This window comes from Rhinoderma darwinii, chromosome 3, assembly GCF_050947455.1.
Source record: "Rhinoderma darwinii isolate aRhiDar2 chromosome 3, aRhiDar2.hap1, whole genome shotgun sequence".
Classification (NCBI taxonomy): Eukaryota; Metazoa; Chordata; class Amphibia; order Anura; family Rhinodermatidae; genus Rhinoderma; species Rhinoderma darwinii.
In genome coordinates, this window is record NC_134689.1 from 127,964,327 (window position 1) to 127,983,222 (window position 18,896).

Sequence of the window (18,896 nt, forward strand, 5' to 3'; positions counted from 1 at the left end):
GAACCCTGCACACGTGTACTGAACCCGAGCGTAGAACCCATAGAACCTTATGGTGATCTAAGTTTAGATCAGTGGATCTGGGTTTTTTGTACAAATTTAATTCGGCCCGATAAAATGTGGACATATTACGCTCATCTGAAATTGTTCTAAAGGTTAGATTTAAACGATGAAACATGGAGTTCAAGGTTATCGGGATTAAAAAATCGCCTCACTTTAGAATTCGTCCTTGTGATGTTGATTTATTTTATATTTTATAGACGTCTGATACACTCTCGCTTCAGTTAAGGTAGCTTAAGTGCCTGACAAGGCTCAGCTGCCCCTCTGTAAATAAGTTCCTACTCAGAGGTCATAAACCATGACAAAGTTTAAAAACTTTCAGTACTTGGACTCTCAGGATCAGTAAGAGACCTGAAAACAAGTGGAAATTTAACCATATAATCTTTTTCCTAAATTCCATAATCATTACCCAGATTGAAGCCTGTGGTATTTAACTTATTGAACTTTTAACACCTTGTCATCTAATGAAGCGATAAATGAACGCCACAAATGACTGCCTGGCATACGAGGCACATATCTACGAGTTACTGAATCTGAAAACCGGCTGTAAAAACAAAGTTGAACAATTCTGAGTATGGACATTACATGCTGCTCAATGTAAGGCTGTTTATAATAATGTTTAGAAAAGTTCTGTGAACAAGTAACATGTAGGTTTTAGTGAAGAGATTACTTCGGGGGAAAAAAACGGCAAATTGAATTATACAAATAACTTGGACACCATTTCAAAGTAGAAGCTTTCTTGCCTCGTTATTATTTTAGAGTTGGGATTCCAGAGACATTTACAACTTAGGCCTCTTTCAGATGAACATATTTTGCATCCGTATTCCATCAGTTTTTTGCAGACCGTAATACAGAGCAAATGTTATTCAATGAAGCTATTCACAGGGGCTTATAAATTACGTGCATATTTTAAAAATGCAGCATGCACTACTTTTATACATATTGCGGATAGAAGACGCCCATTGAAGTCTATGGAGAGTGATCAAAATTACGGATGCACCCATATATGTCATCCGAATTGCAGAGGTTTTTCACTGTACTTACATTTTCTCCCTAGAAGACAGCCCATCAGTAATTACGGATCAGTAACACAAAGTACTGATGACATTCTGATGGAATATCTATAATACTTCCGTATTACGGATCAATATTACGAATGTTTACAAATATGCTCATCTAAAAGAGGCCCCAAAATCATATTTGGAGACATTTGAGAACATGTCTCAGAAACTAGATGGGACATCTAACCCCATCTTTAATTACTGCCCATGCTCCATAACAGCAGCCTGCCTGCCCCCATTAGCAGTGTCCGGCAACAGATTGGCACCAGAGATATCTTCAGTTTGGCCAATCATTCAGTGATTCACAGCTACAGCCAAACAGAAACAATCCAGGAGAGTTGACACATACAGTTTGGGTATACACAGACCGTTATGAAATCAAGGCTTCCCATCAGCCACAGTCAAAGAGGTTCGAGAATAACTTTACAGCTGACATTTACTGCCCCAGATCTCTTCATCATAGCCGTACTTTTAGCTGGTAAACGCCATTTACGTTACATAAATTAATGTATAAGAATGTTAACAACTGAATGCTCCCTGTGTGTCTTGTTAGACATATAGTTAGTGTATATTCAGATTCATTTCATGAATTTTACACAGGGCAATGATCGGGAACGAGCGTTCTGTAAATGTTCGTTTGCCTGATAATTGACCAGTGCAAAAGGGCCTTTGCGCTACCCTTGTTGACCGCAGAGCAAGAAGATCTCTCAAACTCAGAGATAAATAACAAGGAAATAAAAAAATGCGCAAACCCCTTAGCAACAGAAAAGTCCCAGGCCCTGATAGGTACTAACAGGAATTCCTCAAATCTTTCTGAGAACACATCACCAAGACTAACCAGCTACTACTAACCATGTCTCTACAGCCAGATGAACGCAGCATTTATACACTGAATGACCTCTTTAGAAGAGACACCTGCTCTTTCTCCATTGGAGTTTCTTTCTATGGAAATTTAAAACGTGACCCCGGAGTGCAGCATAAAATCAAGTAAGCAAGTATTCTGTCAATCAGTATCAGTGTGACTCCACATTAGATTGGGGGAAAAATAAAATCGAGCGATCTGAGCGACTTCAAACCAGGCGTTGTCATCCGTGCTAAACTAGCCAGGGTCAGGATTTAAAAACCTGCCAACTTTGTGGGGTTCTCTCAAAGGTGTCGAGTGTATGCCAAGAATGGTGTGATCCTGTAGACATAAACAACTTGTCAACTAAAGGGTTCAGAGGAGGATGTTAACTCCTTCCCACACTTTCACGAGTATGCACGTCAGGGAATGCAGCATGTTTGCGCATTCCCACGTGCATGTACGTGATGGCGATCGCGTGGGCACAGAAGCGGAGCCCAACTGCGACGAACAGCCGGGCTCCCGCTGCAACAGCTGAGATGGAAAAAACCTTCAAGCTCAGCTGTTTAACCCATTAAATGACGCGGTCAGTAGCAACCGCAGCATTTAAATCTTTTGACAGAGCGAGGGAGCTCCCTCTGTCACCCATTAGCGGCCCGCAAACGCCATCGCCGTATTCCACCAGTATTTACGGACCCGTTCTCTCTGCTATATTGCACTGCACTAATCAGCCCCTTCTCTCTATCAGTGCTGGATAGAGAGAAGGGGCAGCCCTTTTTTTTCTTCATTATCCTTTGTGAAACTGAAAATTTCAACATTTTAATGGAATAAATGTTGATATTAATTTTCACGGCCTAATTCCACTAAAATCTGCAGAAAACCTGTGGGGTCAAAATGCTGACTATACCTCTAGAAAAATTACTTGAGGGGTGTAGTTTCTAAAATGGAAACTACATCATTTTGGGAGGGTTTCCACTGCTTTGGCACCACAAGACCTCTTCAAATCGGATATGGTGCCTAAAATATATTCTAAAAGAAAAGGAGGCCGGAAAATCTGTGTTTAGGTCCATTAGGGCCACAGAATCTGGGTGCGTTTCTCTGGTAAAAACCTTCTGTTACACAAAAAATTGTATTACAAATGAATTTCAGCAACAAAAAAAAATTACATTTGTAAACTTCACCTCTACTTTGCTTTAATTCCTGTGAAACGCCTAAAGGATTAAGAAACTTTCTGAATGCTGTTTTTAATACATTCAGGGGAGCAGTTTTTAAAACGGGGCGAGTTATGGGGGGTTTCTAATATATAAGGCCCTCAAAACCACTTCAGAACTGAACTGGTGCCTGAAAAAATAACCTTTTGATATTTTCTTGAAAATGTGAGACATTGATGCTAAAGTTGTAAACATTGTAACGTCCTAGAAAAAAAAATTATGTTCAAAAAACGATGCAAACAAAGTAGACATTTGGGAAATGTCAATCAGTAACTACTTTGTGTGGTATTACTATCTGTTTTACAAGCAGTTACATTTAAACTTTGAAAAGTGCTAATTTTTGCTAACTTTCTCAACATTTTGCTATTTTTCCATTTAAATCGACCACATTTTTTCACGAACATAAAGTACAATATGTCGCGAAAACAACCTCAGAATCGCTTGGATAGGTAAAAGCATTCCAGAGTAATTACCACATAAAGTAACGTCAGATTTGAACAAATCGTCTGTCTCCACAAGGCCAAAACAGGCTGCTGAAGGGGTTAATCCAGATCGGAATTTATCATTTTGATGGCTGAAACAAAATCTCCCAGCATCTACAGAGCTTTCTCTGGTAATGTACATTATGGAAATTACTGTACATTAATCTGATAAGGGGCAAATTGTACCTACAAAAAAACCTTACCTGTTCCTGCTGTTGAAGAATATGAAATACGGCGGCTGTCATGCAAAGTATAATCTGGAGCATCTCGGGTAAGTACGGGCTGATCAAGTGACCTAAATTTTTAAGAACATGCTCTAAACTATTGAATAAGCTGTGCTGTCGTCCAAGAGGCAGAACCCTAGAGAGGTCCGCCTGTTCCACAGACTGTTGCACCAGAGCCAGGCAGCTTCCTGCAAAGCAAATGTGAATTAGACGTCAGAATATCATCAGCATAGAAACCAAAAACAAAACAGAGATGAGAAGAATATATATTGTTTGATTTCTCTGCCTCCCATTGACGTCAATGGGAGGTCAAAGACGGAAACGCCCGAAGAAAGGGCAGGTGGCTTCTTTATCCCGCTCGCGGGAAAAATGCCTCCGCCCCCCCATTGAAATCCGTTTCCGCGGCAAAAAACTCCATGTGAACATACCCTCAGAATGCACCGGCTATATATGGTTTCATAGAACACAAATACAGACATTTGATGACAAACGTGTAGAAATGTCACAAGTATTCTTTGAGCGCTTTTTTCTATCCTAAACCACTTCAAAAACAGAAAGTACTAAATTGAAATGCAGTGTGTTTTGTGTCTAACCCCTTTTCATATGTAATAAATAGAAAATGGACATCAAAAATAGAGATGGGGAGCAATTTGGGACCCCCCTCTATGAGCAAGAATGGAGAGCTACTAAAGGCCCATTTACACAGGCCTACAATATTGGCCCTTGTAAACAGGTCAGCGATCAGGCTATAAAATCATTGTCGTCGGCAGCACATTTACCCGTGTAAACATGGGATGTGCTGCTGCCAATAATGGAAAATATATGGGGACTGAGCGACTGTTTGTAGCATTGCCCCATGCAAAAGGGCCTGTTAACGACCGTCAATCATCTCGTTAGATCATTGATAGGTGCTCGTTATGGGCAGAATTCTGCCCATGTAAACCCACGTATAGTCTTCATCTGAATGTTCGCCAGGTAATACTAAATTGTCTGCAATGTCTGGCAGCCCGAAGGTTCCCCTGGCGATAGTTGATCGCCGGGGGTTTTTCAAGATGGTCCTTCGGATATCAGCCAGATTCAGTTACTAATAGGGGTACTTGCTAACAGCAGGTGAAGTAATATTATGCATTTATATACAGTAAATAATATACCATCCTTCAGATGTCTCACTGGCTCATACAGAAGATCTAGGAACAACCGAATCTCTTCAGACTGGGAACCAGCTAAGAAACGGAGAACAATGGACATTCGTGTGCCAGCAGCTGATCTGCCCTGCGTTTTGCTGCCTGTTTTGCTTCTCATGCGTCCGTACAATATTCTATAAACAAGGTGAACAAAGAAAACATACATGGGTAACACATCACATGTAATGTGTAGGTAACTATTCTACACATTGATATTACATATAGTAATTGCATTGTATCAGAATCATGTTCACTTATTTATTAGCAGCGATCACATAAAACATTGTCATGTCTGTATCTTATGTAATTCCTCTGTTTGCGCTTCCACCTATAGTTGGTGGTTGAACACACTGATTTATAGGCCTACACGAGAAGGATGGTAAACTAGATTACTAAAAGGCCAACAATACACATCTGCTTACAGAGAAGGAAGCTCCCTGATCTTTTTCATAATAGTGAGTAGCTCAAACGGTCAGATAGTGTATCCAGTAAATGAGTGTAGCGCACTATACATACACAGTCGAGTCATATTATCACCACCTCCTACTTTCGACATCGGCAGCGCGTAGCCCATGAAGGAAGAGATATGTCGTGGGCTGGCTTGGTGGGTATATAAGGTGTGTGATAGGCTGTCTGATCACATATCACTCATTGATGCCATCGATAAATGGGGCGCTTTATCAGAGTTGCAAAAAGGGATGATTATCGGCTTTCAGGCCAAGGGTGAAGGTATTTTTGAAACAGCGCAGTTTGTGAACTGTTTGCGTGCTGCGGTGGTAAAAGTGTATCATGAGTAGAAAAATGGCAGCATTGGGAATAACCAATGTGGAAACTACGGAACAGCACATGCCATTGATGTGAGAGGTCAACGTTGGGTACGAAGGTGCGCGAGGGCCGAATGACACGCTACAGTGGAGCAGCTCACCGTGAAAAGCAACCAGGGGGCTACCGCACGTGTGTCTAAAACAGTTCAGTGAACCCTACTGTGTATGGGGCTCCGAAGCAGACGGATGGTCACTGCTCCTATGCTAACAAAGGTACATCAAGAAAAAAGGCTTCAATATGCACGGCAGTATCGGCTTTGTACCACCGATGACTGGCAAACTGTTGCCTTCTCGGATGAGTCACATTTTCTGCTTCATCGAACGGCTAGACGTTCGCGTGTCAAGCGAGAAACAGAGAACAAACACCCTGCCACCATTGCTGGAAGAACACAACTGGTTGCGGCAGCGTTATGGTCTGGGGACAATTTTTTCATGGCATTCTCTGGGCTGACTCATCCATGTGGAAGGCACTCTGAACCGATTTCGGTATGAACCCATCTTTGCATATCATGTCCACCTATACATGCCGTTTGTCTTACCTGGGGCAGATGGAATCTTCCAGAAAAACAAATGTGACGTGTCACACGGTTAGAAACGTCCTAAAGAGGTTGGAAGAGCAGGACCAAGACTTCCAAGTACTTCCCTGGCCCCCTAATTCACCAAACTTTAACCCAATTGAGCATCTGTGGGACCACCTCGATCGTCTTGTTCGCTCTATGGATCCTCGCCCACGCACCCTCCAGCAAATGTTGGATAGACTGCAGCCGGCATGGTTCCAGATACCGGAGACGACCTAACATCGCCTTATTGAGTCGCTCCCAGCCCGTCTAGCTGCTGTCCATACCGCACGCGGCGGTTACTCTAGATATTAGCTGGTGGTCACAACGTGACAAGTCTGTGTATTAGGTAGATTATTCCTTCCTTCTATAGCCACAGACAGACACAGCTGGAGGAAAAAATCCACTCTCCGGAGGTTTGGACAGCAAATAAATAACAATCTTGAAACTTTGAAGTGAGGAATGAAGGCAGATGTCAAGCAGGACAATTGAAACGCCAAAATTAGAGGTAGTTCAAACATTTCTGCTTCAGTACTGTGAGTTACTGCATGGGTTGTCTTTCTGTACATTGTACTTACCTCATAAGCACAGGGATTAGGTCTGATCTATGCATTGACTTGACTATAGAGCTCTCCTCTGAAATGCTGAAATGGATAATTTCCTCTTTAAATTTTTTATCTTCCAGCAGCCTTTGCAAGTTTTCCCTGTAAAATTAGAAGAAAAACAACATTTTACCAATATTTCAAATGAAGTAAAAAGCAAACAATTCGAATTTTGGCCTTACAATGCAAAGAAAAAAAATTAGGTGCAGGTACAGGGCCTGTGTGAGATAATGCATACCAGACATGGGACTGTGTGTTTGGTACGGATAGAAAATATGGGCATGTGGTAGAGTTTGGCATCGGACAGTATTGCTAAATTACTTTTAATCCTTGACACTTGTACTGATTTAGCGGACCAGTGATCAATGAACATAGATAATATATCCGAAGTGTTTGTTTAATGAATGTTTCTCACAACTGATATGGACTCGTTTCCAATATCACTAAAGCGGTGGCCACATAAGCACTAACATTTCCATAACTGCCAATGATCTCAGTGGAGGGAGGCTGCACATTTGGTTCCACCTACCCAGTAAAAACAGCAACGGGGGGGGGGGGGGGGGGAGGGGGTATAGAAAAGGAATATATGTCAAAATCTATTTCTGTTATAAAAGGTGTCTTCTACAGGGCCAATCTGGTATCTTAAAATATAGGAAGTGGAAATAATCAAAATAGTTACTTGTAGGGCAGAACATGTGGGTGTTTGTAGCTCAACACACAATCCAAGGCAATTTTTTGTACGTTTTGATCTTGATGACACAACAACTGGAGAGAGAAGATGAGAAATGAATTAAGCACCACAAAATATTTGAAACATCTGTATTTCATCATTGCAGCCTATGCAGAAAGTCAGAACTTTTGTGATTTTAGTTCTTTTGCATAATGTCAAATAGAAGGGGGGGGGAGAAACAAAAAAAAAACAAAAAAAAAACAAAACGGTATGTTTTTTGGTTTGTTTGTTTGTTGCACTTTTTAAAGGGGTTGTCCAGTTTGAACAACGCCTACTTCTAAGCGCTCATTCAGACGAGCGTATAAGTCGTTCGGGTGACGGTCGTTAAAAACAACGGCCGTCAGCGGACATGTGTATTTCAATGGGACCGTTCACACGACCAATGTTTTAATGGAGCGTGTGACGGGTCAGTGAAAAAATAGGCAATATCCTATTTCCTTGCGTTTCACGCATTCCTCCATAGACTCTAGTCTATGGGGGATCCGTGATAACACAACACGCATGGGTGCACTTCGGACGTGAAAAACTGCAGTTTTTTACGTCCGAGGTTGCTCACGCTCGTCTGAATGTAGCCTTAGAAGGGTCCCTTGACAATAAACCAATCACAATATCTCTCCCGGTGACACCCCTTGCAGTAAGCGTTAACTTTCCCTACAGCACCACCAGAGGGGAAAAGAAAAACACTACACAGTGCCCATTCTAATCAATGGGTTATCTGTGTAATGAAGGGCAGGACAGGTCTTCCAGATTGAGAGAGATACTTTGTTAAGATTTTTAAGCCAGAGTGGAGAGCAGCTACAAAGGATGCCCCTTTATTAACTATGAATTCCCTAATAGGATGTGTGGAGAAAAAAAATCCTAAGCTAAACAACCCCCTTTTAGTTTTAATTTTCATCCAAAACATCGCCATATATTGGTCAACACTTGGTAATATTGTTTATTAAGTATTTTTTTTATTTTGTTAAGTTTCTGCCACTAGAGGGAGCTTAGGAGCTCACTACATATTGCTCTATTATGGAGTTCAATGTATCAGTATGCAGTGAGCTCCCTCCAGTAGTCACTTCAGGCAGCCAGGAGTTGTTTATAACTTAAAACGCCTAAGTAGGGAATTTATAGCTCTGTATCAAAGTTATATTGAGATTAAATTGGCATGTAATTTTGTACCTAAAAAGGATATGTTAGAAAGGTGGAGATTTACTTTAAATAAGGATATACATAGCGCATTACATGTCTTAAATTTCACCAATGAATGAATCAGTATGTGGTTCGCCATTTGTTATGACATGCTGGGAAAGGCCAGGGAATGAGATGACCTTTTGAACAGAATATCAGGGAAATTAATTTGCCTTTTGTATCCTATGGACTAGTGAAATTAATATTCATAGGGTTGGTTGAAGAAGACTATGTTGTTCAATTCATTCTAACTGCTTGAGTGGCCAGCTAACTGCCTTTTGGAAGCCACAACAATGGCTAGATATCACGAACATAGAAGCAAAAGCCAAAGTAATTTTTCAAATGAGAGCCTCACTCCTTACTACCCAGACCACAGCTCCAAAACCAGTCTTAGCTATAACCTCACACCTACCTGTATTTTCAGCCCGAGTGACCAGAAAGTGTTATGGAAATTATTTCCCTGAATCATTCCAAATAGTACTACTCATTGCAGACTGCTTACACATTAGAATAAAATCAGTAATATACCTTGTAGTCATTTCCCATATAATCACGGTTAATGTTTTTTGACAATGTAGTATGAATGTATGTATGTTTTCCGCTAAATGTGGAAGAAGTTTTTAAAACCTCATCCACATGCATTGTACTGTACTTTGCTACAGATTCAGTGCGGAATACACTGTGTGAATTCAGCTTACAGTGCCTATATAAATGTGCCTGCTACAGCAGTGCTTTTACAAATGTGCTAGCCTCATGACTGCCCATGTAATCCAATGTACCCATCTTCTTCTAGGACCTGCACTGCTGTATGTTCTTCTTAATGCAGCTACATCTTCCTGTGCCAATTTCAAAAGTACTACATCAGCACTGGAGTAGACCAGTCATGCAGAAAGGATCTTCGTTAAGTTGGGTCCCAGACAAAGTGCTAGGAATTTCAGACGGTCACTAAATACGAGTGACGCAGAAATGATTCACTTCTTTTCATTGGCTATTTATATAATCCAATTATAAGGTAATATACTGTACATATGGACTGTGGTTACTTGACGACAGAGCTGACATTAAGCAGTGGATATAAGCGGGTTACAAAGTACAGTCATACATTCCCTGAAGTCAATAAACTAGAAGGCACCACAGGATAGCTAAACTGCACAGATGGCATTAACTTTAATGGGCTATTATCTCTTTATTGACACAATAGTGTGAGTAATAAAATTATACAACTATATTAGTTACAGAAAAATATAGAAGGTCACTTACCGCTGTTTGACAGGGGTTGACATGGAGTAATGGTATATTATCTTATCGTTCATTAAAAGAAACAAATTCAATTACATATACATAGATACCATGATTACCTGCGTATAGAGCTCATGTAGCTGGGGTTCCAGATATAAGGCACGTGGATTTGAAAACTTGGAAAAAACTCCTAAATGAGCTAGAAGTTCCCTACAGATTAAGAAAAATATTGGAAAAAAATCAGTTTTAAAATTGAGGCAAAAACAGTTTCCATGATAAATAAAATGTTCCTTGGTAGTCTAGTGTAGTGTCGTGCAGAGGTAAATGTCACTAGCTGTGATGGTCTAGGGTAGAGGGTTTAAACATGATGATCTATAATAGGGGGGGGGGGGTTAATGGTCTAGGGTATCTTAGCGGGTTAATATTTGGCTCCCTGGTTGTCTAGTGTAAAATAAAGGGTTTTATATGTAGTGGTCGTGCGGTGCACGGTCAGGAAGCTGCATGTGATGTCCTTCCCTGCACTGATCATACAGAGAGAGAGGGAGGAGTGTGCGGCTGTGAATGGTTGGTTCAATCATTAAGGGGGTTGTACCAGAATCAAAAATTATCCCCTATGCCCAGTATCGCTGGGACCTGCACCGATCGAGAACCCCCTGCCCCTCCTCGCTGCTCGACCACAGTGTCGTCACTCAATCATGTCGCTCCATTCCAAGTCTATGGGAATGACAAACAGCCGAGTACAGTGCTTGGCTGTTTACTTCAGTCCCATAGACCTTGAATGAAGCGACATGTGAATGCTCGACCGCACTCCATTCAAGCTCCTTCTCATAACAAGCGGTGCAGTGAGGAACGGAGGGTTCAGATCCCCTGTTCTCACGTTCGGTGGGGGTCCCAGTGATCAGAAAATTATCACCTATTCTGGGGATAGGTTATCATTTTTGTTTCAGGGAATACCCCTTTAACAATTGGATCTAGTGCTGCCGGGCCTTCAACTGTGAACTAGAAGTATGCAGATATCTGTTCAACACATTCCGTCTAATCTAGATTAGTATTCATTTACTTATTTATAGCATGTTAATTCTCAACTGCTTTTCCCAAAAAAATAATTGCGTTTTATAATGTCAGGCTAGGTGTGACTTAAAAAGGACCTGTCAGCTCTCCCGACAGGTCTGTTATAGTAAATCTTGCATGCCCCATAAAACAACAATTCTGGGGAATATTTTCTTATAACACTGCATGTGCCATTCATCTGTTAATCCTCCTGAAAATGTAGGAGTAATTAGACAACCATTACCATTGTCAGTTGGGTGTGCCCAATCAGTGCTGACTGAGTGAGAACTGTGTAGGGACAAACCCTACTGACAAGGGGAAGGTAATGCCTAATTGTCAATTTACTCGTATTTCGAGGAGGAGTAACAGGAGAATGGCACAATGCAGTGTTTTAAAGTAAGGTGCACCAGCATTTGTTATCTCATGGGTAGGACAGGCCATCAATATTTATGTCTCAGAAAACCACTTTACAGGGGTTGTCCCCATGATAAATAAAAATGTAATTTTACAACACAGAACAATTTTTCAAATCATTTAAAATAAAATAAAAAGTTCCTGTGTCTAGATATTACTGTTTTTGAAGGTGTTCAGGTCGTACTAGGTTTTCGTATGGGTGCATGCGTAGGGGCCTAACCCGATAGTATAAAGAAAAGGTACAATGCACACCTGAAGTAGTTATCCAAAGATACATTTTTAATATTAGTAATTATGCCAGTATAAGTGCGACGTTTCGGTCAGGTCTCTGACCTTCATCAGGCACTATAGAATAAATCAAAACAATGTGACGCATTACACCGCTCATTGCGGTGTATAGAAGTGGGAGGATTCTGTTATACTGACAGCGCCTCCACATGCGGCAAACCGCCATACACCAAGCGCCATTACGCAGGACCCAGGATATTGTAGGTACTTCATCCTTGTATAAGCATTTCCATGCTTCTGCACATGTGCTGTTTGTTTAGTTATTTGTTTCTTTGCATATTACTATTTCATCCAGTTATACCTTCCTCCTCTACACTGCTGTATATTGCATTATATGAAAGAAGGTATATTTCATATACAGATATACAGCTACTATTCTATATACATATGCATTTTGGTCACTATATGACAGGTGACAGGACAGGTTTATTATCACTTATACATAGTGAACTTAGATGTAATTGTCGTTATCACCACATGAGGGTGCCATTTTTGGTCATCTTTGGATAACGACTTCTGGTGTGTTTCTTATAGATATTACTGTGGTTCTGGTGTCTCCCGGAGTCCCTCTGATTCCTTCTTTGAACATCCGTCTAACGATTTGAATACTAGTAGTCAAACATGCTCAGTCCTACTGCCCGGATCCCCTTCTACACAGGCGGAGGAGTGATTCCTGCTATTGTGCAGGCCAGCTAATAACAATCAGCAAACTAGAAGAAGCTACTTCTCAACATTACTGGACACATTAGGTTGATGTTTTGCGATGGAATCAAAACACCAGGCGGCACCATAACAAGTTTGTAACGATATCTAGAGACACAATTTTTTTTTTTACACGTTCTTGCAGAAAAATATATTTAATCATGGGACACACCCTTTCAGGGCATATGGACGTCATAGGGGGAGTTACCCTCTATAACTTAACCCCTTCCCACCCTGCGCCGTAATAGTACGTCACGGGTCACTCCCTATTATGGTGCAGTGATGGTGCGGGCTCAGAAGCTGTGCCCGTGCCATCAAATGCGGGTTTTAGCAGTACTACACAGCAGATACCCCACTCTAACGGCCAGACAAAAACGGCGATCAGACATTTAAAAGGGTTGACCAGTCATAGGAAATTGATGTCCTATCCTCAGGATAGGCCATCAATATCAGATCGGTGATGGTCCAACTACTGGCAGCCCCGCCGATCAGCTGTTTTGAAGCGGCCGTGGTTATTGTGCAGGCACTGTGCCCCTTCATTCCTTATCTGCTCGTACTGTGAACCGCCGACACACGTGGCGGTGGTTCACAGTATTACAGCCTTCTCCCATTTAAGTAAATGAGAGGAGGTTGTAATACTGTGGACCGCAACTACAAATGTGTCAGCGATTTACAGTACGAACAGTGACCATAATGAAGAGGAAACAGCGCTTGTACGAGTGCAGCGGCCTCTTCAAAACAGCTAATCGGACCCTCACTGATCAGATATTGATGGCCTATCCTCAGGATAGGCTATCAATTTCTTATGACCGGACAACCCCTTTAACTCCTTAGATGATACTATCAACAACGACATCAGATCCTGGCAGCTGGGGGCCTAAAAAAGCATTAAAGTAACTAAATTTTAAAAAAACTTTTGACATGTCATAGCAACATGTCAGAAGTTTTGATCGGTAGGGGGCCAAGCAAACTGACGGCTCGGCTGAGTGCCGGTCCTGCGTGTCTCTGACACACAGGATCCGGCATATATCGATCAGATCTAAAATAAAAGTGAGTTTTAAAATTGCTTAAACAAAATGTATTAATTTAACTAAAATGGAAAATTGCTAACAGAGGTGAACATAGCTTTTAAAGGGGTCTGATGACCTATCCACCGGTATATGCGTGTTCGACAACCGGACCCAGCATCGATCCGCTACTCCGCCTGCCTCCGTGCATCGGATGTTTGGACCGCTATGCAGTAGTTGGAGCCCAAAGCAGTTGGCTCCGACCACTGCATAGCGGCCGTTCGGAAGAACTGCAGCTCCTCACTTGAATAGGAGCAGCGCTGCAGTACTGTAGCTCGACCGCTATTCTTTGACCGAAGTCAACTGCTTCCGGCAATATCATCCGGTGCCTGGAGGCAGCCGGAGTGGCGGATCGGTCTGGGTGTCGGACACGCACCGATCATATACTGATGACCTATCCGGTGGATAGATCATCAGTTGTCAGAAAGTGGAAAACCTCTTTAAGTTTGAATAAAAAGTTAGACTTTATTTTTAGGCCATATAGCCCAGCCTGCGGCTGTGTCATATGCTGTCCGTGTGTGACGTGGCTGTAGCGGGAACAACTTGTCTGGGCAATGTAGGGGTGCCCCATACGTGGCACAGACAGTGAGAGGGGAGCCCATGTACGGATCTAAGCACTGCAGGGAGGCAGTCCATATTTTTTTTTATAACATGTATTGGGAAAGCCTTCTTTATACTTCGTCAACAAGAGGACTAGATAATAAAGATAAAAGCCCAGAACAACCCTTTAATGACAATTTTTGGCACAATTGAATAATATGCTCCACCGCTACACTCTATGAGATCGTCTGAAATGTGAACTTGTAACGGGTTAATAAGCACCTTGAGTTAATGCCTTAAGCACAGAAACTGAACTAAAACTGCTCATACGGAAAATGCTAATGAGGAAGTTTTTTTAGACTGTGTAACTCAATAAGATCACTAACTTAAAAATGCTGTAAAGTTAATGAGGCTGTGAGATAAAGCAGAAAAGTATGAAAACAGTTACTCTACTTGAGATGCTTATTTCTGCTGCATGTTTTAATACAGAAGAATTATGCACATACAATCAGAACATTTAAGGACCCAATTTATTTGATATTCTTGGCTTGCCAGGCGCTCTCACATGAGTTTTTAATACGACGGTATATTTACACGTATTAGTTGAGGTACGGTTAAAAAAATATACCAAAACCGCTTGCGGTAATCGGCCGCACTCTCTAAAATTTTTTTTACAGGTGAAACATTTATTTTATACGTTTAGCGAATAAAATCCGCAAATTCAATTATTGCATAACAAAACTGCAGCAAATCATGGCAAAACTGCATGTTTATTCAGATGGGGATTTTCATGTAGTTTTTAACCCCACCTCAACCACTATGTGTGAATATTTCCTTACTGGTATGAAAAAAACTGCATTTGGAATTAAATACAATGATAATAGGCCTCCATCCTCTAGCATTACCAAAAATAATAATTTTTAAAGGGGCTCTAGCTTAATTTTTGGGGCACTGTGTGAGAATTATTACTGTAGGGTGTACCTGCTATTGACAATTATTGTCTTGGGCACTGTCTGGGTCACTTTATTTCACTATTTACTACCTGTCCTGTATGGTAATATGATTTTGTGGGCACTATCTGTCTGGTACTAGTTTTTTTTCTGGGGGACAACCTGTATTTTTACAGTACAGTATTTGGGGACACTGGTTAGCACAGCAGGTACACTAATGGGGCTAGCAGTAGGATGGCACTGTAAAAGGGGCAGCAGGATTGGGAGCTTGTGAAGAAAAGAGAATGTGCTGGAAAGGTGAGGAAATAAAGCTGTTGGTGCAACAGACTCTGAGGAGTCATAGCTGGTAGAAGTCATCATGGTGGTCTGTGCTGCATGGAGAAGGGGAGAGAGAATGACTCCAATCAGGGAAGACGTCACCTGTGAGTCACTAAAAATCATTTTTTACTCGGCTGCTTTATTCACTGTATTGTTCCGTGAATAGTAACTGTGTGACTATTATTCAGACTTTTATATAGATTATTACGTATGATAGAGGAAAAGTATTGGAGGGCAGGCCTGTTGCAGAACAAACATGGATACAGGTTCCATGCCTCACAGCATTGAATTTACTGATAAAGTAACATCCAGGGAAAGTGTACTGGTGTAGCAGTTTATCTAAGCCTGTCGTGTTATACAATTTGTCTTATAGCGATGCGGTCATGGATATACTGAATAGACATGTAAGCTTCTGGCTGGCAAGAGTTTTTAGCCAGGTGGGAATATATTATGGCTGACTGAAAGTAGCTTATTGTGCAAGACACTGAAGGTAGGGGAAAACTCTAGAGCACAAACACCTGAACCAGCAATTGAAAAACTGCACATAAAGGATTAAGAAGCTGTGTCAACTTCTTTCTTGATAACATCTTAACATACAGTAATACATTATTATATCTGATCATTTAAATTAATTTTTAATTAAGAATTCTTTGCTAAACTCTCAAAATGATTGCTGTACTTGAAATACAAAATAGTTCTTAGTTAATATAACGGAGCATTGACATACAGTAGAACCATGAGAACATAACAAACCCCTACCAAAGATTAGTAAAGTAGTCAATATAGCTGTCAAATAAAAACATGGAGTTTAATATGAGCTGCACTTATGATACTATAAACTGCACATTCCAGAAACCTACAAGTGCAATGTCAACAAACTAAAGTAAACTTGAAGACACAGCCACCATATGGAACTAGACTTCCTTATGATACTAGAACCATCTAATGTTCAGAAAATACCATTCAAGTGCATTGAAATTAAACACTCACTTTGAGGCAGCTCTTCTGGTTTTTTTTGTCTGTGATCCAATAAAGTCAATCTCCTCTAACTCTGTGTTGTCTTCTTCTTCCATTGCTACATCTTCAACAATGCCTCTCTCCCCTGTACAATCTTTTACTTTGTCAAACTTCCGAAGGTCTTGGGAAGGGGCCACAAACAAGTCTGCTGGATAGTATTCATTGCTGAAAAGAATAATTGCAACAAACTAAGGAGGCGTCCACATTCTGCAGCTAAATCCGTATAGGTTAGTGGCGGACTAGCTGCAGGTCTCAAGCCCTATGCATTGCAAAGTTTGAAGTCTGCAGAAAAAAAATCTATAGCATGCTCTACTTTCAGAGCAGATTATTTCCACTGTGTGTGGATGGAGTTTTGAAAATCCCATCCACTTGAATTTTATTGTAAATTGCTGTGGATTTGCGATGTGAAACCTGCGTTGTCTGGACGCACCCTACAAACATAGTTGATGCATTTTACAGCGTACGTATATATATTTTTTTTCCTAAACCGTAAATAAAGTGTAAAGAGTAGAGAGAGGACGGGGAGGCAGCTGCAGTTTCCCCTCTAAGTAATTCAGTAAAATAGCAGAGGGGGCAGTACTTCTATTTCCCTTGGAATGCAATACAGCCAAACAGAGGTCATTTATATGCATAGTATATACTTATGTTTAGTAAAAATAGAACAAAGTAGGTGCCACTACGATACGCATTTATTTTCCTTACTGAGAAAATATGGGATTGTTGACACCTTTTTCAATGGTGCTACATTTAGTATAAAGATATGTGAAGGGAAAAAAAAAGGGGGCGGAGGAAAACAATTGAAGCAATGCCAGGTAAGTTTGTTTACTCGCCTAATCGTGTTGTGCACCTGTAGGCACAACGCTACTGCTTCGCATATATAACGTAGAAGATCTCTTTTTGTGGAGTCGGCTGCCCCCCGCTGCTATCCAACGGGTAGAAGCCTCTATACCCGTGGTAAACGAGAACTGGAAATTTGAAGAAAAAGGTTGCAGCCTCCGGGACACGGCGGCAAACCGGTAAGTAGTTAAATCGATGTATAGATTTTTCGATATCTTTAGTGTTACTAATACATTACGCGTTTCAGGACCGGACAGGTCCCTTCATCAGGTTGATACAGTTTTACAAAAGGAGACTCCCTTTTATACACAAAAGACTGGGAAAAAACAATGGAATCTTTTTTTTTTTCAAAATAACAGTCGTACTACAATTCAAAAAAACAGGAAAGGGGAGGAATATGGAACCAGGAAACCCATATTCCTCCCCTTTCCTGTTTTTTTGTGTATAAAAGGGAGTCTCTTTTTGTAAAACACTGTATCAACCGGATGAAGGGGCCTGTCCGGTCCTGAAACGCGTAGTGTATTAGTAACAATAAAGATATCGAAAAATCTATACATCGATTTGACTACTTAACAGCCTGGCGCCGTGTCCCAGAAGCTGCAACCTTTTTCTTCAAATTTCCAGTTCACATTTAGTATAAAAGCTGTGAAATGTTTTGAATATGGCCGGTATAAACAGCAGGGGACCCAAGGACACGCACCTATTAGACATTTCTAAAATATCCCACAGATACGCCATGAATGTCTTTAGCGGGAAAACCACTTTAAAACTATGAACTATAAATTAAGATTTAAGAGAAGTTAACTTTAAAGTTTTTTTTTTACTCCTTGTAAAATTAGGCAAACTTACTCATATTTACAGAGTTTAACTTATCAAAAGTACCATTAGTTCAACAATGGAGAGCAGACGATTTACTGATAAATCTTTACAGCTTTCATTTACAAAGCTGTGTCATTTTACAGCTGTTAAACGAAACATTTCTACCTTATAAATCTCAGGAGAAGAGGGGAAAGTTCTCTTGACCGTGGTTCGACCCTGTCAGGGAAGAGGGACATTGCTTTCCAGAGCAGAAACCGAAAATTGGTATAATCAGTCCTCTGATTTACATCTGTTCTACGTTTCAGCATATCACCGTATAAATATCCAATTTCTCCTGCATAAAAGCCAGGAAAATCCTTTGTTTGGTTGCACTTTAACTCGTATTTATGCTCATCTTGTAGTTCTCTTTCTGTAGGAATATTTAAAAAAAAAAACCTTTATGAAACGCAGAACAAATATGTTCAAGATAAAAATGACTGAATATAAGCCTGTGGAACACAGTTTAGCGCCATTCACGATCAGGTTTGCAAAGGTGAGCGTATACAGTCCCTATTCAGAAGTTACATTTGGCCTACCTAGGCCTATGGGTTCTCAAATTAGAGCCAAAAAAAGCTGCATAATTCATCATTCATAGATTTTTTTATTTTATTACCTCAATCCTCTATTTACTCACTAAATTTAGTTACATTTCCGAGGTGCCCACTGAGGT

The 18,896-nt window shown here is 40.8% G+C and overlaps 1 protein-coding gene across 1 annotated transcript in view; it reads right to left on the reverse strand.

Annotated features, from left to right (window-relative positions):
• UTP20 (UTP20 small subunit processome component) overlaps window positions 1-18,896 on the reverse strand; it is a 129,843-nt gene that overhangs the window by 66,774 nt on the left and 44,173 nt on the right. The window contains exons 21-27 of the mRNA XM_075856698.1: window positions 18,353-18,596; window positions 16,505-16,696; window positions 10,305-10,395; window positions 7,723-7,808; window positions 7,020-7,145; window positions 5,028-5,194; window positions 3,856-4,064 (exon numbers count right to left, since the gene is read on the reverse strand). Coding sequence (XP_075712813.1) covers window positions 3,856-4,064; window positions 5,028-5,194; window positions 7,020-7,145; window positions 7,723-7,808; window positions 10,305-10,395; window positions 16,505-16,696; window positions 18,353-18,596 — 1,115 coding nt within the window. The remainder of the gene's footprint in view (window positions 1-3,855; window positions 4,065-5,027; window positions 5,195-7,019; window positions 7,146-7,722; window positions 7,809-10,304; window positions 10,396-16,504; window positions 16,697-18,352; window positions 18,597-18,896) is intronic.